General features: G+C 55.8%; 1 protein-coding gene across 1 annotated transcript in view; it reads left to right on the top strand.

Moving 5' to 3' along the window:
- Positions 1 to 21,683, top strand: part of ZFHX3 (zinc finger homeobox 3) — a 130,064-nt gene that overhangs the window by 30,914 nt on the left and 77,467 nt on the right. The window contains exons 2-3 of the mRNA XM_054296153.1: positions 13,902 to 16,645; positions 18,575 to 19,071. Coding sequence (XP_054152128.1) covers positions 13,948 to 16,645; positions 18,575 to 19,071 — 3,195 coding nt within the window. The 5' untranslated portion in view covers positions 13,902 to 13,947. The remainder of the gene's footprint in view (positions 1 to 13,901; positions 16,646 to 18,574; positions 19,072 to 21,683) is intronic.

The raw sequence follows: 21,683 nt of genomic DNA, 5'->3' as shown, positions 1-21,683 counted from the left end.
AGGCCGTGCAGTGAGCACTAAGCGTACAGGTGTTAAGACCCTGACACCAGTAATCAGTTCAGTGTTTCAGGTTCCTGAGTTCAGTGGCCGTTCACGCCGTAGGGATCCCCAGGTGACCTGCAGGCTTTGAGCCGTGCCTGAGGAGACCTCTTCAAGGGAGCTCCTTTAACCAGATGGCTTGTCTTTGAGCTCTGCTGAAAAACTGGGTTCTGAAGATGAGAAAAAAATTCCCTTAGTGCACTTTCTAATTGTTCATTTAGGAGCAGAGCTCTCCTCCAGCTGGGAGGGCTCAGGGCTGCTGTAAAGTGCTAATTAAAAGTAATAGTGATAATGAAAACAGATGTTTTCAAGAAAAGTAAGTGCTGCTGGGGCCCCAGTCTGCTGTCCCTGCCTTCTCTGCAGGAGGAGAGCGAGTTGTGTGTTCAGAGCTGCAGGTCCAGGGGCTGTGGAAGGGCCCAGATGCCAGGCAGGCCCTGCTGCAGTGCCAGCCGGGGATGGCTCGGGATGGGCACAGAGCTGCACCCAGCCCTGCTCCCGGCCCAGAGCACTGCTCCCTCCCGCTGCACAGGGCAGGAGACGGGCAGCACTGGCATGGAGGAGCAGAACAGAATTGTCTAAGACACTCAATTGTTTTCTAGAGTGTTGTTCTCGTACAGGAGGGGGCAACCCTGATGGAAGATGGCTCATTAGAAGGGTGACAGGGAGGGAGATCTTCTCCCTTGTCTAGATTTTAGTAAGAAGGGATTGTTTTAATCTTGTTTATAACTGATATACTGATGAGCATGTGGAAGAACAGCCCCAGCTCTCCAAGACCTCTGGGATAAATGTCATAGGGCTCTGCAGCCCATCGCCCATGTTTGGGTCAGAGTGGACAAAGTGTAGAGGCTCATGTCCAAATCTCCAGCCTGTAAGGCAGCGGCTGTGTGCCATGGTGTGCTGGCTCCTTGGGCTGCTGGGTGCAGTTGTGCTGTCAATTCCAGCATTGCCCGTCTCATTGCTCTGCAAGTAAGCTGGAGAGCTGTGGCACCATCCTCGCCATGTCCTGCAGTACAGATGTGCAGGGGAAAGAGCAGCTGAGAAGGAAGGGATTGGTTCAGCATTGAAGGGTGAAACACTTATGGAGGCATAAGGTTCTGTCGTTCACCCTGAAAAACTTGGCTCGAGAGTCTTTGGCCGACTGTGCTTGTGGGAGAAGTGGCATCTTTTAGAGGGGTGGGAGGCACCAAGGAGCAGGGGATGAGGGGGAGACAACAGGGTGTGTTATTCTGGTCCTGACGAGGGAAGGCATTAGGGGCAGGAGGAAGGGCCACAGCATTGACCAGAGGCACTGCCTGTGCTCTTGTCCAGGTTGAGGCCAGTCCACACGCAGTAAGGCTGCTGGTGTAAAGTTGATTTTGCAGATGTCACCAGTGATTAGTCAGAGAAGGCCATTCAGCTGCCCAGGAGCAGCCAGGCAAGGCAGCGGAGGTGGCACCGGGTGTTGCCTGCAGCCCATAGCAAATGGTCCTTGGGGTTAACACGGAGATGGAGCTGTCAGAGCCTTGTCTGTGCTGGGAGGTAATGGGACCCATGCTCCTTAATTACTGCCCATGGAGCTGCTGACAGAACCCTGGAGCTTCAGCCCTTGTTAAAGTCATTTTCAGCTGTCACTTGGCCGTGGTGGCAGTGGGGCCCAGTGTGTTGGAGCCGCTGTTCCCGCGGGTGGAGGAGCAGTAGATGCTTTTGCCAGAGCATATCCCACCAGGCACTTTGGCATCACTTCTGGAGGCTGGGGCATCCGTGTTACTGAGTTTAATCCAAGAGAAACTATTTTGATATTTGAAACGACTTCAGAATCCAAAGGCTGCCGTGCTGTGTGCCGGCAGCTCGGCTGCTGGCCCTGCAGACACACGGTGGCAGGGGACAGGCTGCAGTGTGTCACCTGTCCTGAGGTAATGCCTGCATGCGCGTGCACCTGCGGGATCTTCCACACCGAGTGTATTCACCACGGTTCAGTCTCCTCAAAAAGGATTCCTAATGCATTGCACAAGAATTTCGGTCCTGAACGGATAAATTCCGTTAAATCTTGTTAAAAGGATGTAGGAAACTGTACCAAGTCCAGAGTAGAGGTAAAAGTAATTGAAATACTGAAGGAAGTGCTTTAGAGTGGGAAATGAAGATTAATTTTCAGCTGATCAGGAGCAGCATCCAGAGCTGAAGTTACAGGTTTTGGTGTTTGAGCTCTGTTTTCTCTGGAATGGATGCTCCAGAAGGTGTACAGGGACTGTAGGAGCACCCTGCTATGGGTGTGTGTAAGATAAACAGTTCAGGGACTGTGTCTGGTGATGGTAGCTGGGCTGTGGAGGTGCCCTGGGGTCAGCGTGTGGGCGCAGTGGCGTGTGAAGGGTCTCACTGGGGCGGGGGGCTGCAGACAGGTGATGCTTTGGCAATTCTTATTTTGGTAAAAAGCTCAAGACAGCCCTAGGAGCACCTTGTAGGCACCCCACAATTATCATAATAAACAGTTTTATCATCTGCTTGACGGTCAATAATGTGGCTTATGCTGCTTTAGTATCTGGCTGGTATTGATCACCCTTAGAGCCGTGCCACGCTCAGCTCCCGTTAACCCCTGCGCTCTCGGTGGCTCGGCCATCCTGCGGGGCCTGGGCTCACCTGCCACCAGGTGTGTGCAGCAAGGGACCGCAGCGTGGGGCAGGCTTTGCATCGGGGCCTGATGGTGGGATTTGATCCAGGAGCGAAGGATTGAGTGCAGATCCTGTGGGGGGGGGGGGGTTAAAATAGAAGGCTTGACCTGGTTCCCACTTTGGGCTCAGAGGAGTTTGGGCTTGTAAGAGAGTTGTGTGGGGTGTGGTGCTCTGTCACATGGGGGTCCCAGAGACGCCAGAGTGCTGTGTGCCCCGAGACAGCGGCCCTTGGACGAGGAGGGCTGTTCTCTGCAGTGACACTGTCGTGCTTTCCTGCGCCTCGGGCTCCCAGTGGGAGCTGGGCATCCCCTGGCGTGGCCCGGCTCTGCTGGCACTGGCTGGGGCCTGGCACCGGCACCACTCACACCTGCCTGGCCGAGAGCAGAGCCGCTGGCACGGGCACCTGCTGGGACACAGCCTGGCCCTGCGGCAGCCGCTGGGCTGAGCGGGCAGCAGGGCTGCTGGCTCTGCCCAAGGCGCTCTGTCGGCTAAGCGAGCCCTCGGGGGTGCTCTGCCAGCATTGCCTCCGCTCCTGGCAGCGCAGGCGGCAATTAGCAATATCAGGTTAGTCGCTGGCTCCATTTTGGGAGGAGGAACGATGATTTGCTGTCCGCATCCCAACGGGGCTTTGAGGAACGATGGGACTTTCTGGGATTTGGTTGTACCTGGGTGGTTGGGTCTTGTGGCCCAGTATTTCTCCTAATGGAATTTCCCATCATTTACTGCCCTGCTGATTCCTGATCAATGAAAATAAAATTGCATTGCCTCCTGAGAGGCTCCATGTATGGCTGCAGCCTCCAGCTGTGTCAGTTCCGGTAAGATAATCTCATCAGGCGTGCAAGAGGGTAATAGGAAATAAAAATAAAACCCACAATTAGCAAGAGGCCAGGCAGCTGAGTAACACTTTCAGTCCTGGAGGTCTGGAGATGTGTGCTTAACAACATCCTCCCTCATCCCCTGCGTGCCTCGCGGCGTGCTGCTGTGTCGTGCTCGCTGGCCTTGGCATGCCTGCAGATGCATCGGGCACATCTTTGGCGTCCCCATTTACCTGGGTCTGTGTCAGCTCTCCCCAGCTGAGGTGGTTCAGTGTTTCGGAGGTGATGGCTCTGAGGTGCACCAGGGATGTAGCAGCAGCTGATGGAGAGACTGCATGCTGTGCACGTGGAGAGCATGAACTTGAGACTTTGAGCAGTCAAGTGGTCCAGAGGTGTTGACTCCTGATGGTTGCTGCAATCAGGAGAATTTATTTTGGCCAGATAAGGAACATGCTTAGGCTGTGTATGAAGTCTGGAGCAGGGTGTAGTTTTGGAAGGAACAAATGTGAATGCTGTTAACAGGAGTATGGAACCACTTGGATCTGCTAAAAGTTGGCCTAAAGGTTGGTCTAAATGTGGTGGTTTCCCAGCTATACCAGCAAGTTTCTTTACCTGTTTTAGGGGTTTTTTGGATTATCTTCCAGCAATATGGCTGTAAGTGGTGTTTGTACTGAAACATGAATGGCTGGTGTGAGCAGACATCCTGGTGACCTTTGTGATGGGACTGTGCAAGGCCAGCGTGTGGTTCAGAGCTGACGTATGAGCCGTGGTGTTTGTGTGAGCAGCCAGTGGAATGGTTACAGAATGACCTCATGCCTCTAAGCCTGCTCTCCCGCTCCAAAGCATCGGCTTTCCCAAAGGGTGGGAAAGAGCAACCGAGCCCAGTGTCGCAGTGAGTCTGCTTCCTAACAAGGACTGGATCCGAGCCCTGGCAGAGGAGATGTGCATGACTTATGAGTCTGCCTCTTAGCCTTGGCTTGGCCCTTGACACCAGTCTGGAGCGCACATGTTGTTTGGGTGAGCCTGCAGGAGGCAGGAGCCCTGGCAGGGCGTGCTGGTGATCCCTGTGAGCACAGCCTGGCAGGGCGTGCTGGTGAGCCCTGTGAGCACAGCCTGGCAGGGCGTGCTGGTGATCCCTGTGCTCGCTGTGAGCACAGCCTGGCAGGGCGTGCTGGTGATCCCTGTGCTCGCTGTGAGCACAGCCTGGCAGGGCGTGCTGGTGAGCCCTGTGCTCGCTGTGAGCACAGCCTGGCAGGGCGTGCTGGTGATCCCTGTGAGCACAGCCTGGCAGGGCGTGCTGGTGAGCCCTGTGAGCACAGCCTGGCAGGGCGTGCTGGTGAGCCCTGTGCTTGCTGTGAGCACAGCCTGGCAGGGCGTGCTGGTGATCCCTGTGAGCACAGCCTGGCAGGGCGTGCTGGTGAGCCCTGTGAGCACAGCCTGGCAGGGCGTGCTGGTGAGCCCTGTGAGCACAGCCTGGCAGGGCGTGCTGGTGATCCCTGTGCTCGCTGTGAGCACGGCCTGGCAGGGCGTGCTGGTGAGCCCTGTGCTTGCTGTGAGCACAGCCTGGCAGGGCGTGCTGGTGATCCCTGTGCTCGCTGTGAGCACAGCCTGGCAGGGCGTGCTGGTGATCCCTGTGCTCGCTGTGAGCACAGCCTGGCAGGGCGTGCTGGTGATCCCTGTGCTCGCTGTGAGCACAGCCTGGCAGGGCGTGCTGGTGATCCCTGTGAGCACAGCCTGGCAGGGCGTGCTGGTGATCCCTGTGAGCACAGCCTGGCAGGGCGTGCTGGTGAGCCCTGTGCTCGCTGTGAGCACAGCCTGGCAGGGCGTGCTGGTGATCCCTGTGCTCGCTGTGAGCACGGCCTGGCAGGGCGTGCTGGTGAGCCCTGTGCTCGCTGTGAGCACAGCCTGGCAGGGCGTGCTGGTGAGCCCTGTGCTCGCTGTGAGCACAGCCTGGCAGGGCATGCTGGTGATCCCTGTGAGCACAGCCTGGCAGGGCGTGCTGGTGATCCCTGTGCTCGCTGTGAGCACAGCCTGGCAGGGCGTGCTGGTGAGCCCTGTGCTCGCTGTGAGCACAGCCTGGCAGGGCGTGCTGGTGATCCCTGTGAGCACGGCCTGGCAGGGCGTGCTGGTGATCCCTGTGCTCGCTGTGAGCACAGCCTGGCAGGGCGTGCTGGTGATCCCTGTGAGCACAGCCTGGCAGGGCGTGCTGGTGAGCCCTGTGCTCGCTGTGAGCACAGCCTGGCAGGGCGTGCTGGTGATCCCTGTGCTTGCTGTCAGCACAGCCTGGCAGGGCGTGCTGGTGATCCCTGTGCTCGCTGTGAGCACAGCCTGGCAGGGCGTGCTGGTGATCCCTGTGCTTGCTGTGAGCACAGCCTGGCAGGGCGTGCTGGTGATCCCTGTGAGCACAGCCTGGCAGGGCGTGCTGGTGAGCCCTGTGCTCGCTGTGAGCACAGCCTGGCAGGGCGTGCTGGTGAGCCCTGTGCTCGCTGTGAGCACAGCCTGGCAGGGCGTGCTGGTGATCCCTGTGAGCACAGCCTGGCAGGGCGTGCTGGTGAGCCCTGTGCTCGCTGTGAGCACAGCCTGGCAGGGCGTGCTGGTGATCCCTGTGCTCGCTGTGAGCACGGCCTGGCAGGGCGTGCTGGTGATCCCTGTGAGCACAGCCTGGCAGGGCGTGCTGGTGAGCCCTGTGCTCGCTGTGAGCACAGCCTGGCAGGGCGTGCTGGTGATCCCTGTGAGCACAGCCTGGCAGGGCGTGCTGGTGAGCCCTGTGCTCGCTGTGAGCACAGCCTGGCAGGGCGTGCTGGTGATCCCTGTGAGCACAGCCTGGCAGGGCGTGCTGGTGAGCCCTGTGCTCGCTGTGAGCACAGCCTGGCAGGGCGTGCTGGTGATCCCTGTGCTCGCTGTGAGCACAGCCTGGCAGGGCGTGCTGGTGAGCCCTGTGCTCGCTGTGAGCACAGCCTGGCAGGGCGTGCTGGTGAGTCCTGTGAGCACAGCCTGGCAGGGCGTGCTGGTGAGCCCTGTGAGCACAGCCTGGCAGGGCGTGCTGGTGAGCCCTGTGAGCACAGCCTGGCAGGGCGTGCTGGTGAGCCCTGTGCTCGCTGTGAGCACAGCCTGGCAGGGCGTGCTGGTGAGTCCCTGTGCTCGCTGTGAGCACAGCCTGGCAGGGCGTGCTGGTGATCCCTGTGAGCACAGCCTGGCAGGGCGTGCTGGTGATCCCTGTGAGCACAGCCTGGCAGGGCGTGCTGGTGAGCCCTGTGAGCACAGCCTGGCAGGGCGTGCTGGTGATCCCTGTGCTCGCTGTCAGCACAGCCTGGCAGGGCGTGCTGGTGATCCCTGTGAGCACAGCCTGGCAGGGCGTGCTGGTGAGCCCTGTGAGCACAGCCTGGCAGCACAGCAGCGGCCCTTGGGCTGTGTCTGCTCCCAGAGCCACGTGGCAGGGCTGCAGACCGAGCCCTTCAGGGCTGCTGTGTTCACAGGCACGCCTGGGGCTCGGTGCGGGCAGCGCTTGCCCAGCGCAGGGTCTGTGAGGGACACGGGGCCCACTCGCAGCTGCGGCAGCTGGGACTGGCGCGAGCCACGGGCACTGGGCACACGGGATAAGCTGCAGCACGGCACAATGGGGGCATGAGCACAGCTCGCTTACCGGGGCTCTGGGGCTTGGGACAACCTGAGCGACTCTGGGGTCTCTGTGACAGAGCAAAGCAATTTGTCCTCAGCAGCTCTTTGATTAGTTTTGGAGTTGGATCAACAACAGTGCACTGAAAATGCAAACCAGATGCAAATGTAGTTATTTATGCAGCAGCATAGGCTGAGAACACCATTTAACAAGAAAGATTGGGGGTTTGGAGCAAAGGGGTGAGTTGCACGACGGCAGAATCGTGAGATGTGTGACGTTTTGAAACAAAACCTGGGACTTCTGTGGTGTCCTACTCGAGAGGATCCTGCAGAACCGGAGAACAAGCTCTGTGCCCTGGGAGCGTGTGAATGCCCTGTCATGTATGAGCTAAGCAAGTGCTTCAGTTTGCTGTGCAGAGAGAAATGTGACTGAAGCCAGTTTACCTCTGCTGCAAAATATTCTTAGTGCTAAGAATCTCCTGAAGGAATAAGCGCTCTTGTCCCCAGCTGCTCACAGAAAGCCTTCTGGCCCTCCATGGGATCACTCCACTCTCAATGGCAGTGGGCTGAAGATTAGATAAGTATTTTTGTGTGTAGTGCAGTAGCTGGCTCAAAGGGATCAGTAAACTTGGAATAATAGTTCATAACAAAGTGCCTTCTGAAAAGCTGCCTGACTCGTGTTACTCCCATTGGCTCAGCTTTAGCTGGTGTGAAGGGCAGAGGGAAAACGTGGATAATGTGCAAGGTTCACCTTTTCAAGGAGCCCCTTTCTGTCACTTTCATGCCGAGTGCTTGAGCCCTGCAGCTTCCAGCCCTGTTTTGTTCAGCGTTCCCCTTGCTTCCTGCTGGTTGAAAAGCTGTTTATGCTAATGATGCCGGGAGGATCTGAGGGGCCGGCTGTGCCGTGCATGGAGCCGTGTATGGAGCCGTGCATGGAGCCGTGTCACCTCGTGCCGTTGCCGTGGATGGAGCTTGTGTCACCTCGTGCCGTGGATGGAGCTTGTGTCACCCCATGCCATGGATGGAGCCCGCGTCTCCTCATCCATGTCACCTCGTGCTGTGGATGGAGCCTGTGTCACCCCACGCCAAGGATGGAGCCCATGTCACCTGGTGGTGTCACCCCGCGCCGTGTCACCCCGCCCGTGTCACCTGGCGGTGTCACCCTGTGCCGTGGATGGAGCCCGTGTCACCCCATGCCGTGTCACCTCGCCGGTGTCACCGCGCACCCTGGCCGTGCGCAGCGCCGGCACTCTCGGCTGGAGCCGCCCCTGCACACGGCCGGCTCCCTGCTGGAGCAGCACTGTCCTGTCTTTGAGGTGCCCCCTGGCTCTGCCCTCATCATCCCCTTCTGGGACCTGGGGCCCTTCAGGGTCCATGGCTGGAGTCGCTCCGAGGGGAAGGCTCGCAGTGTTCACAGGGACTGCCACAGAGGCAAAATGCTCTCACTGAGAAGGTGCTCAGGCTCTAGCACAAGCTGCTAGGGCAGTAGTGTAGTCACCATCCCAGGGAGGGATTTAAAGGCCTGTAGTGTGGTATTTGGGGACATGGGTTAGTGGTGGCCTTGGCAGTGCTGGGTTAATGGTTAGATGATGATCTTAAGAGTCTTTTCCAACCCAAATGATTCTTCAATTCTATGAATTCTTGGCTTTGTTGGGATAACCACCCCGTTTGTGAGGACTTGCAGCCCCAACTCTTTGGAACTCGTGGGTCAATGTTGTTTGGATGTTTCTTCCATCAGCAGGCAGGGTGGCTTGTTCATTCTGCTCCCACTGCAGAGGTGTTGGATGTGGCTGTGTGTCCAGGTGGAAACAGTCTGGTGCAGAGCAGAATGCTGGAGGAACTCAGAACTGAGCTAGGGCTTTTGGTTGGTGGAGCCTCACTGCAAAAGAGGAAGAGAGATGTAGGGTGTTCAGGATTTGGCAAGACTGGTATCTTTCTCATCAGACCGTGTTTGCCAGTGAAACAACTCCACTGTGATCAGGGTGTGTGCTAAAACAGAGCTTGGTCTCACCTGGGGAGGAGCAAAATATGACTTGCTATGTGAAAAGGAAAAATTAGTTTGTAATTGCTTCATTAAAATGTTGAACTTGGCAAATAAATATCAGTATTTTCAGGTTGGTTTTTTTGTTTTAGGAATTGCATGAGAGAAATCCCAAGGCACTATGTTGTAAAATGCTGGTGGGAAAACCCCAGCTAGAAATCATTCTTCACACTGTGCATCCGTGTTCCCTGTTCTGCTCAGGTTTTGGCACATAAGTACCATTTTATCGTAAAATCTCAAGCCTTGTTGCAGAGTTTTCAGCACTTCCCTTAGGCTGGCAGGTATCTTGCTGCTTTCTGGCACCTTAATGAATGTGAGAGAGCTGGGATCCCTGTCTTCTGTTTAACTTAAAAGGTAGAAGCATTTTACGGAACTGGGTATTGCCACTCGAATCTCCAGCCAGCGTTGCTGAGGAAATTTGAAAAGATCTTTCTATTCTAGGAACATATTTGTGTGATAGCAGCTGCTGTAGAAATCACATAAAGTGACAACATGCTCCTGCCACCTTGTTTTACCCTCTTCTGTGACCGTCCTGCTTGCCAAGCAAGGCAGCGTGTGCTCACCTAATTGCAGGCAGTATCATAATTCATATGCATAAAGGAACAAAATTAAAGTTGCTTTGGCAACATACATTTTGTTCTTCCTTAATTTTTGAATTCTTGATCCTAGGCAATTATTTTTATCATGTCTTCCCATTTGCAATTTCCTAAGTGTTACCCGAGTGCTGTGCGGCGCGCCAGGTGCCAGGAGGCAGCACAGAGGCTTTGCTGCTGCAGATTCCTTGTGTGGGCACTTGAGAGGGTCCCGGCGGCTCCTCACACCCTGCCTGGGCTCCTGCTCTGGGGAGCTTTGAGCGTTCCTGTTCCCAGGGACTGCCCAAGCTGTTCTGTGTTTCTGTGACCGTGAACTTGAGTTGGCTGCTCACCCGTGCTGCGTCCACCCCAAGGGCCACCAAGTGCCATTGCTGGGACAGGAGCTTCTTGGCCAGCCTGGACGGCATCACCAATGCCAGTGAGGACGCTGCAGAGGGCCAGGCTGAGTGCACCCTTAGTCCTGTGCTGTCCTTGTGCTCCCCCACCTGTGTCCTTTTGGCTTTCCTGAGGCACGGGCGCCCTGGAGCTGACTGAGGGCCGGAGTGCCTCCCTGCAGCTGGGCAGGGGAGGGCAGCCTGCAGGACTGCCAGCCAGGCCGTGGCTGTGGCTGTAATGCATCTGCCTGTGCCTTCTCCCTGTCCTCGGCGCCCTGTTTTCCACGGTGCCATGTGGGTCATTAGCTGAGGGAACAGTTTCTCACTGTCGCTTTCTCCTTTTGTTTTCCTCCTTCCTCATTGCTTCTAGTCTTGGTTTACTGCCAAACAGCCTCTTGTGAAAGGGCCGCCTAATTAACCCTGTGCTAATTAACAATTTAAAATTACACAGCACGGCTGTTGATATTTAATTCTCGGGAAGCCGGGGCAGCAGCGGGAGCCCCCTCCTCCCTGCCTGCCGTGTCCCCAGGGAGGCAGCAGCCTGGTGCCGCGGGCTGGGGGTGCCGGGAGCCCCCGCCCGCCAGGAGCCCGGGGTGTCGCTTTGGGACCAGCCCTCCCTGGTGGGAGCCCTGCTGGAAGCGGGGTGTGTGTCCCTCGGAGGAGCTGGCGGGGTGGCACAGGGAGTCACTGCACGCGTGTTGTGCGTGGCGTGGCTGCCAGCTGCCAGGCCTGGTGGGGGCACACAGCGTTGTGCTGTCACCTGCAGCTGCCACACAAGCTCCGCTCTGGGCCACCTAGTGCCACGGGTGCTCCAAGGGACTGAGAGGCGGTGCTGTGGGGGACAGGGGCCAGGGACAGGGTGGGCATGGCAGTGCTGGGATGGGAGGCTGCAGAAGGGAGCAGGAGAGCCCTTCTTTGCCACTGGGGCAATGTGAGAGCACAGAGTCTCTGGCACTCAGGCTGTTCTCCCTGTAACTGGAGTTCATTGATTTTACGGGAAACCATGTTTACAGACAGAGTGCTGATCGACCTGACGAGTTGACTTCTGCCTCCTTAAGTAAGAACTACCTTTTCTTATTGACTGGCTGATAAACAGAGCAGAGAGGGCGACAGGGGGAGCGAATGGGAGGTGTGGAGCTCACCACTGTCGGTCCATCTGAGCTCTCACACTGTGTCTGTCCCCACACAGGTGGCCTAGGGGCACTCTGGGGTGGTGGAAGACACGGGGTCCAGTAGTGGACTAATAACTGCATCGAGCTCCTGCTTAGAACCTGGTTTGCTATAGTAAGGAAATTGCTGTTTTCATTTTGAACAGATGATTCCTGCACCTTCTGCATGAATAGAAACAAATATTTTAATGCTTTATGAGCAGCTCTGATGATAACGGAACCATCAGAAGAGCTTGGTCTTGTGCAGGGGCTCAGCCTGTGTCCAGGGCTGGGGCTGGCCATTTTGGTTCTGGGTTTTTCCACATGCCCTGTAAGGGCTCCTCTGTGTTGAGGAAAGGGAGAAGAGAGAAGATTCCTTTGGCATAGCACATCTTGAGCTGGTTAACTTGGAGTGAGTGGGGGAGAGCTGTTAAAGCAAGCCAAGGCAGAAAAGCCCTCCAATTAATTGGAGCGTGCGGGCCTGCCTGGCCGGGCCGGGCCGGCAGAGAGATTGGCTTTCCTGTCAATAAACAAGTCCCCAGTGCAGCATCAAAGCTGCAGTCCTTTATCAATCGCAGCCTCCTCTTCCCGCATGTTCCTGTAACTTACCAAGCATTTATTACATTGATTTTCCAATCAGGCTGTTAACCCTCCCGCCCCTCCAGCCCTGCTAACCCTTCTGGCCCGGCTGTCAGTCAGGCACCTCCTGCCAGTCAGGAGCTCCTGGTGGCAGAACTGCTGTGGCCCCAGGCCTGGCTGTGCCTCACCTGGCTGTGCCTCACCTGGCTGTGCGTCCCAGCAGCGGGCTGTGCTGGCCCACACAGCGATCCAGGTCTGAAAGAATTGGGAGGGTGTGCTCACTCCACGTTGTGCCTTGAAGTTTGCATAGATACTCCTAAAACTTCACTTGGCAAGGGTACAAGGCTTATAGAGTTTCTTTTTCCTCATTTCCCCTGAATAAATCTGTTTTGGTTTAATTTGTATTGCAGTTGCCAGTGCAGAAGTAGCAGTGAAAAGGGAGAGGGTAGGCGTGTTGTGGGAAGGTGAATGTGCAGCCTCAACACAGAACGACCTGGGATCAGTGATCTAGGGAGGGAGTGGTGCAGTAGGAGCTGTTACATGGCTGGAGCATATTTTAGGCTAGGAGAACAAACTGGCTGACTAAACCCAGAGCCTTTTGGCAGCAGGATACTGCTTTTCCTTCTTGTTCTGCTCAGTGCACCAGATTACTGTTGCTGCAGAGCAAATCCCTGATTATTCCCAGTGCAACTCTAGAGACAGCTGTGTATGGCAGAGAATCCAGGGAAGGTGAGACTGGAGGTGCTGTGGAGTAATGTTGTGTGTGATCACATTGTGATCTCCACCCAATGCCACCCGCGTGTCCTTCTGCAGGCATCCTTGTACATGGGCTTTGAGAGCATGACTTTGCCATCAGTGGTAGTTGTAAATGCTTTTTCTTGGAGCTTCACTGGAAGTCAAATGTAGAGAGAAAGTACTGACACGTTAGAGGAATCAGGGGAAATGTGGATGGCTTTGTGTAGCAAAGGAAAATAAACTGGGAGATAGTGAAACCAGAAAAAAGAAAGCTGATTGTCACTCTGTTTTCTTTTGCTTGAACTAATTCAGGTAGGGCTGCTGTGGCACATCACTGGCTTTGCAGGTGGCCAAACCTCTGGCAGGTTTCCAGTTCTTCACACTTTGTGTGAGCTGAAGAGGGCTCCATTAGGATTGCAGTACTGGAGTTGTTGGCCAGGTGCAGCAGAAAGGGTCACGATGACAGGGGTCCCTGGGTGCTGGCCGTGCTCAGTAGCCCGGGAATGCTCCAGTCACGCTGACTGGGTGGGATGGAGGTGGTGGGAAGGGTGTCCTCCTCCTGCAGGACCTGCTCGCGCCGTTTGTCTGCAGGGTGAGAGGAAGCAACGTGTGCCCAGAGGCTGTGCCCTGCAGGAGCTCTGGGAGGCTCCTGGAGCACGGCGGCCTGACCGCTCTGCAGTCCCCAGGATGCTCCCTTGTCAGGTCTGGAATTTCCTGTTTGGTTTCTCTCCTGACATCTCTCTGTTTAAGCTCTGTCCAGACCACAGCAGTTACGTGTCCTGTGCTCACTGAGCTCTGTAACTCCAAAATCGCTGTGAGTTGTTCCGGCTCACAGGTCTCCCGTTGAGGTGCATGTGTGCTAGCAATGGGTCCGCGTTTCCCAAGCCGTTAGCAGAAGGGTGACACCCAGAAAAACAGCATCTGCCTTAGGGGGAGCCAGGGAATACCAGAGCTGTACAGCCACAGAACTGTTCTGTTGTCATCTCTTGTTCCTGTCACAAGCTTTCCCATGATGTTTTGTTTTCTGAAGACCCAAGGCCTTGGGGGTCACAGTGGAGCTCCTACAGTCTTCCTGCTGGCTCCCTTTAGGAGAGGCGTTAAGCAGGTTTATTGCCGCCTTCCAGGCCCCTTCAGTTTTCCTCTGGCGTTGCTGCTGTCAGCGTGTTTCCACTGCTCCTTGCCAGCAGTGCCCAAGGCTGGGCTGCCTGTCCCCACTCTGGTGCTGAGCAGCGGGCTCAGCAGCCCTTGTGATGGCGGTGGTGGGGTCCTTTGGGAGCAGCCAGACTCACCTGCCTCTCTCCTCTGTCCCATCCGCAGGTCGGAGCCGTAGCGGGTGCAATGAGCGCTCCGTGCCGGCCCTGCCATGGAAGGCTGTGACTCGCCCGTCATCCCCGGGAAGGACAATGGGTGCGGCATTCCTCAGCACCAGCAATGGACTGATCTCAGCAGCGCGCACCTCCCCGAGCCGGCCGGCAGCGTGGAGCCCCCCGCGGCGGAGAGCTGCGGCCCCCTGGACGGCCTGAGGGTGCCGTTCCCCGAGCGCGGCGCCGAGAGCAGCGCGGCGGGCCCCGGCGCCGAGCCCGCGGCCAAGGAGGTGAGCTGCGGGCAGTGCGCGGCCTCCTTCGCCGGCCTGCAGAGCTACATGGAGCACCGCTGTGCCGGCGCCCGCCCGGCCCCGGCGCCGCGCCCCGACAGCGCCAGCGACACCAGCGAGGACGGCGAGGAGGAGAGCGACGTGGAGAACCTGGCCGGCGAGATCGTCTACCAGCCCGACGGCTCGGCCTACATCGTGGAGAGCCTCAGCCAGCTGGTGCAGAGCGGGGCCGCCGGCGGCAGCGGGACTCTCCCCTCGCTGCTCCCGAACTCTCTGCCCAAGCAGGGAGATCCCTCTGCTGCCGCTCCCGTCTACCCGCAGATCATCAACACTTTCCACATAGCCTCATCCTTCGGGAAGTGGTTTGAGGGCTCAGACCAGACCTTCCCGAATACCTCAGCCCTGGCGGGCATCAGCCCCGTCCTGCACAGCTTCCGCGTCTTCGATGTGCGACACAAAAGCAACAAGGATTACCTGAACAGCGACGGTTCTGCCAAAAGCTCCTGCGTATCCAAAGATGTTCCCAACAATGTGGACCTGTCCAAATTCGATGGCTTTGTGCTCTATGGGAAGAGGAAGCCCATCCTGATGTGTTTCTTGTGCAAGCTCTCCTTTGGGTATGTCCGCTCGTTCGTGACCCATGCCGTGCACGACCACCGAATGACTCTGAGTGAGGAGGAGCGGAAAATTCTTAGCAATAAGAACATCTCCGCTATCATCCAAGGGATAGGCAAAGACAAGGAACCCCTTGTCAGCTTTCTGGAACCAAAAAACAAAACCTTTCAGCACCCTCTCGTTTCCGCAGCTAACCTCATAGGCCCTGGACACAGTTTTTATGGTAAATTCAGTGGCATTTGCATGGAAGGTGAGCAGGCCCTCCAGGCCGGGGCGGCCGGTGGGGCCGAGCCGCCGCCGGCAGCGGGTGTCCTGGCCCCCAGTGCACTCCTCAACCTGGGTGGGCTGACCAGCTCGGCTCTGAAGACTCCCATTACCTCAGTCCCCCTGGGCCCGCTGGCTTCCAGTCCCACCAAATCCTCAGAGGGGAAGGACCCTGGGGTGGCAGGGGGGGAGAAACAAGAGGGGGACGACCAGGACAGCCTCTCGGAAAAGGTGGAGCCGGCCGAGGAGGTGGAAGAGGAGGAGGAGGAGGATGTGGAAGAGGAGGAGGAGGAAGAGGAAGAGGAGGAAGAGGAAGAAGATGAGGACGATGAGGGTTGCAAAGGACTATTTCCAAACGAGTTGGAGGATGAACTGGAGGACCGGCCCCAGGAGGATGTTGGGGCTGTGGCAGGCAGTGGCAGCAGCAAAAAGGACCTTGCTCTCTCAAACCAAAGCATTTCTAACTCTCCCTTAATGCCTAACGTGCTCCAGACCTTGTCACGGGGCACAGCTTCTGCTAGTTCTAATTCTGCTTCTTCCTTTGTCTTTGATGGTGCAAACAGGAGGAATCACTTAAGCTTTAACAATGAGGGCGGCGGAGCCAGTGTGGCCGAGGGCAGCAGGAGGCTGGACTTCATCGATGAAAGTGCCAATAAAGACAATGCCACAGCACCAGAACCAAATGAGAGCGCGGAGGGCGAGGACGGGAGCTACATCTCCCATCACCAGCACGCCGGCCCCCTCTGTGAACTCGGGGGTGGGGAGTGCCCCTCGGGGAGCGGCGTGGAGTGCCCAAAGTGCGACACGGTCCTGGGCTCCTCGCGGTCGCTGGGTGGCCACATGACCATGATGCATTCTCGCAACTCGTGTAAGACACTCAAGTGTCCCAAGTGCAATTGGCACTACAAGTACCAGCAGACGCTTGAGGCGCACATGAAGGAGAAACATCCCGAGCCGGGCGGCTCCTGCGTCTACTGCAAGAGCGGGCAGCCGCACCCGCGGCTGGCGCGGGGCGAGAGCTACACCTGTGGTTACAAGCCCTTCCGCTGCGAGGTCTGTAACTACTCCACAACTACCAAAGGCAACCTCAGTATTCATATGCAGTCTGACAAGCATCTCAACAACATGCAGAACCTGCAGAACGGAGGGGGAGAGCAAGTGTTCAGCCACACGGCGGGGGCGGCGGCGGCTGCAGCTGCTGCCGCGGCCGCCGCCGCCGCCAACATCGGTAGCACCTGTGGGGCTCCCTCCCCCACCAAACCAAAAACCAAACCCACGTGGCGGTGCGAGGTGTGCGACTACGAGACCAACGTAGCTAGAAACCTTCGCATCCACATGACCAGTGAGAAGCACATGCACAATATGATGCTGCTTCAGCAGAACATGTCCCAGATCCAGCATAACCGGCACCTGGGCCTCGGCAGCCTGCCGTCCCCCGCCGAGGCCGAGCTCTACCAGTACTACCTGGCACAGAACATGAACCTGCCCAACCTGAAGATGGACAGCGCTTCCTCAGATGCGCAGTTCATGATGGGGGGCTTCCAGCTTGATCCCACCAACCCCATGGCAACGATGGCTCCATCTCTAGGTGAGGCTGAAGGGGTTTCCACCACGTTCATGTGAGAGACCCAGCAAAGGCAGCCCATGAGCTCCCTTTGTGTGGTGGTCAAGCATGGAGGCCACACAGTGCAGATTTCTCATCTGTGTTCACCCAGAGCAGTATTTCCTCATCTTGTGGCATTTCTAGTACATTTTCTCCAAGAGTTTTTCTAGGGAGTTAATGGATCAGCAGACACGGGTTACGGATGCCGTGGTGCTGAATGCTCTTCCTCGTTGTGGAAAGCATCCTAAGTACAGTGTTTCCTGAGAACTTCTCCTGGGTTGGGTGGGGGGTGGGAGCAGTTTGGTGGATAGCCTTGAGAGAAGGTGCAGTCACCTGCTGACACTCCCAAAGGCAGGTGTGTTTGTTCGGGGTTGGTTTGTTCCGCGCTGTGTTGCCTTGAGAAGACAAGGTGAGCAGGTTTGAGAGGGGTGGAAGGGGTGGTGTTCCTCTGCTGCCGGTGACAGATGGGATTGGAGGCTTTTGAAGCTCAGAGCCCCTCACTGCTGAAGCACAGGGCAGTTGTAGTAAGATGTGGGTGTTTTAACTGAAGCTCCTCAAGTAAATGACAGGGCCTTGGATGTCCATGAGCTGCCTGGAGAGCAGTTTGTGAGCTGTGCACTTGATGGTTGCAAGTCTCGCACCGAGGGTTGCAGAGGGAGGCCCTGCCTGTGTTTTATTAACACTTGACACCAAGTTGGCCCTTTTGGCTCAGATACACATGCTATGAGCTTTGTGAGAAGTGAGGCAGATCTTTCCCATCCTTACACTTTAGTCCAGAACTGAGCAGAGCATTAATAATTCAGAAGAGTCTGCTTTTGGGTTCTTCCTGCATGGTGAGTTCAGGAGAGAGCGTCTTTAGGAGCGCTTGCTTCTCAGCAAATAAGTTGCGACATAGGAAATGAAAAGTTAAGTTAAAATAATATCGTTTTGATTAACCGAGGAATTGTTGACCTGGTTCCTTTCATAGGAAGGTGAGCTGTGACATCAAATCAAGGTAAAATACCAACAAGCTGTAGAAGGAGCATAAATGTCTTAAACGGGGAAAAGGAGAGCAGAGTGGCACAGGAGTCCTGGTTTGTCTCTGTGCTCGTTCAGGGTTTCTCTGCATCTCTCAGGTGCTCTGGTGTGAGCAGGAGCCTGTTGTGCTCAGTAGCTGTGAGTGAGCAGAGCTGAGCTCTGCTTTGAGGAGTCAGCCTGACAAAGGTGGGGTCCTCCTGGCTCTCTGTGACCTGCTCTCACACCCTCTTTATTGGTTGTTGTCTTTTCCTTGGCAAAACTGTGTTTAGAAGATTCCTCACCATTTTGAACTCTTGGACAAGAGATGAGCTATAACAGTGCAGGAGTGGCACTTCTCAGGTTGTTTCTGTCTGTGCCATGTCCTACACTGTTGCCAGCTTGTGACAGCAGTGAGGTGACCTCCCTGTGACATGGTCATCCCCTGGGCTTGTGACTGCTGGCCTTTGTTTTGTGTGGTAGGACTGTGCTTAGCTACTGCATGAGGTAGGATTTGCTTCTCCAGGGAGGCAACAAAAAGCAGAATAAGAAAAAAACAGAATGCTGTTCTTGAAATAGCCACAGAAAATTTCAGTGTGGTGCTGTGGAATTCTTCATCCTCTCAAAGTCTGTAGGGTTTTTCTTGTCATCTTTGATGGGCTGAGGGCTGGATGATCCTTGAGCAAGAGGGTAGCGAGGGTGGCAGTAGTCTGTTCCCAGCCTTCTGTGCTGGCTGCAGTAACTTTGTTCTTGTGCAGACCAGCAAACAGAGGAGTGGGCGAAGGGAGACGCAGCTGCGTGTGGTCTCACTGTGCTTGTGGGGACACAGGTGGCACTTGGGAGCAGCTCGTGTTCTGCTCTGTGTTTATCTTCTGGAATTCAGCCTTTCTGACCTCTCCTTCCCCTTCTTTCTTGGTGCAGTGGGTGGCGAGATCCCGCTGGACATGCGGCTGGGTGGAGGACAGCTGGTGTCTGAGGAGCTCATGAACCTGGGTGAGAGCTTCACGCAGACCAATGACCCGTCGCTGAAGCTCTTCCAGTGCGCCGTGTGCAACAAGTTCAGCACAGATAACCTGGACATGCTGGGCCTGCACATGAACGTGGAGCGGAGCCTCCCCGAGGACGAGTGGAAGGCGGTGATGGGGGACTCGTACCAGTGCAAGCTGTGCCGCTACAACACGCAGCTCAAGGCCAACTTCCAGCTGCACTGCAAGACCGACAAGCACGTGCAGAAGTACCAGCTGGTGGCACACATCAAGGAGGGGGGCAAAGCCAACGAGTGGAGGCTCAAGTGCGTGGCCATTGGGAACCCAGTCCATCTGAAATGCAACGCCTGCGACTACTACACCAACAGCCTGGAGAAGCTGCGCCTGCACACCGTGAACTCGAGGCACGAGGCCAGCCTGAAGCTCTATAAGGTAGGGCTTGGCTTTGCTTCATCTTCTTTCATTTCCCAAGGAAAATCTAAGTTGAACCGCAGTGCACTGTGACCCTTTGTAGATGAGCTGCTGAGAGCTCTCCATTGGCCCCCAGTCAGCCTGTGTTCTGTTGGTGGCTGTGGTGGTCCAGGCTTTAGGGCACTAGATGTTCACGGTGCTTTAGAGGGGGCTTGTGTGTCTTGTGGCACTGCGACGGTGATACCGTGCACAGAAATGGAGCAATCCCTGTTAGAAAGGTTGTGCACGGTGATGTTTGCCTGTGTTTTGTTGGCCCTTTCCCCTGGGGTTTGTCCCTTTGTGTCGCGGGAAGGCTCCCAGAGCGGTCAGCGTGCTGCTCCTGGCCGCGGGCGGGCAGCAGGGCTGTGGCTGCAGAGCTGCTGTGCTCTGTGCACTCAGTGCTGGCTCTGTCTGTGACCAAAGCGCTGCTGGAGAGGAGCCGTGAGCACCTCGCAGGCATTGCCTGTTCCATCCACAGCACTGTTTGGGCTGTCACTCCCATCCTGTTGCCTGTTCCTCCCAGCCCCTGGTTCTGTGTTGCCTTTATACCCATTATAACCATCTTCTCTTCCTGTCTCACCGGCCTGGTCCCCAGCCCCCTCCCTCGCTGGCCAGCCCTGTGGGCTGTAACCCAAGAGGAGCTCCGGATACAGTAAATAGTCCTTTCACTCGTGCAGCAGAATTGCTCCAGACGTTTCTATTGATTTTCACTGGACTTAAAGCTTCACCTTTTTCTCTAATCATCCCATAATAGCTTTAGTATGAACAATCAGGTACGAATTGCCATAAATCTCAGCAGCCGCATCCCCTCCATTCACACGTGCTCTCCCCTCATTGTCTGCTCATTCCTCACAGGATTTTTGTATTGTCTCATCCTTTTCTTCCTGCTTTCCCCCAGATGTGCTGAGGTTTCTTTATATACACACAGAGTGTACCTTGCACTTTTTAATTGCTTCTTTAGAAACTTTTCTTTATGTAATGGGAATTTAAGAGCTGACACTGAGCTCTATCGTACCCACCCACTTCACAGTGTAGACACATTTTCAAAATGTGGATTTTTCCTAGGCATTAACAGTTCCAGCCCATTCAGGGAGGAAGGTTGTAACCGGGAGCATCATGTAAGGTTTACCTTGAGCTGTGGTTGTTGGACCTACCTGGCATTGGTGGGCAGCTGCTCAGAGCAGGGCTGTGTTTCTCTGAGCTCATTGCTGTGACAGCGATTGTTCCATCCTGAGCTGGGATCCAGCCTCACCCCTCAGAGTGTGGCTCTGGAAATGATCGGGTGTGCACGTGCGCCTCTGCTCCCTGGCATGCAGGAGGCTGGGAGAGTGACACACCTTGGAAACTGGGGGCAGCACAGTCCCCGTGAGACTGCAGGAACCCAGCTGAGGGAACTGAATCTCCTCTGCGGAGGTCAGTTTGGGGTACAAGAGAGTTGTTTGAAAGCTGTATTATGATTTTTTTACACATAATGTTGTTCTTTTAAGCATACATTGCAAAGGTTAAAGTTTTCTTTATCCAGGCCCTTCATCTACAGTGGGTTCCAGTGGGGAAAAACAATTGAGGCGCTAGAATTCTCTCACTGAGGGGAAGGAAAAGGGGAAAAAAGAAAAAATGGAAACAAAATCCCACCAGCATTGGAGAATAGGCATAGGTTCTTGTAATGAAGATTGCTAGGATGTTTTCCTTGGGCAGGCACAGAGGAGCTGTCAGTTTTGAGGTCTGAGAGAGGCCTGGGCAGTCCCAGTGCTGCTGCAGCCCGTGTTGCCTCTGACACAAAGCAGTGAAACAGCAGCTGAGGGATAGCACGGTTCAGAGTCACGGATTCCTGTGGAATGCTCCATGTGTTGGCCTTCAGGTGTGGCTGGATAAAGCTGGGAGCAGAGGTTGGTGCATGGCTGCATTCACCAGTCTTGCTGCAGCAAGGCTGGAATCAGGGATTGATTTGATGGAGAAGCCTCTGTGCGTGAGGCATGGATCAGACATCTACAGCAGGGCTCTCGGGCCTTGGAGCAGCTGCAATGCCATGTCTGCTGATAACTGAAGGGATGCAGCAGCGCTGGGGGGAGTTCACAGAATGGCTTCTCTTCTCTCAGGCCTTGGTGTGGTCTGCAGTAAATTGAGATTGATTGGATGTTATTTTTCCTCTTGCTAATGTAATCCATTAGCCTGGCACATGCATAATCAGTTTAGAGCACAGTTAACTGGATGTAATCGAGTTCTTCCCTGCCTGCTGGAGAAAATCCTCTCCAGATGCTGCTGGGTGAGAGCGCACACTGGGCTTATCACACACAATCCTCCTTATTCTGCTGCTTTTGCCATTTTTTTCCTAAATCACATGTTATTGGCTGCTTGCATTGCCCAAGTGCCACTTCTGTCAGTGTTGCTTGCTGCCAGAAAATGTGATCTGGAGACACTGTCAGTCCCTAGCCGGGTGAACCTTTCAGGCTTCTCCTGCAGCACTGCCGGTGCCAGGGGAGAAGGTCTGGTCTTCTGCTGCCATCTTCATCCTGCACACTGCAACAGCTTCTGCCAGGCCTCCTCCCTGGCAGGGCAAGGGAGGGCACCATTGCCAGTGCCTGGTGTTACATTTT

This window comes from Melozone crissalis, unplaced genomic scaffold, assembly GCF_028551555.1.
Source record: "Melozone crissalis strain CALT ecotype California unplaced genomic scaffold, PUWL_Pcris_2 ptg000007l_1, whole genome shotgun sequence".
In the NCBI taxonomy this organism is placed as follows: domain Eukaryota; kingdom Metazoa; phylum Chordata; class Aves; order Passeriformes; family Passerellidae; genus Melozone; species Melozone crissalis.
The sequence above is the reverse complement of the archived record's forward strand: the minus strand, read 5'-3'. Positions and strand labels throughout refer to the sequence as shown.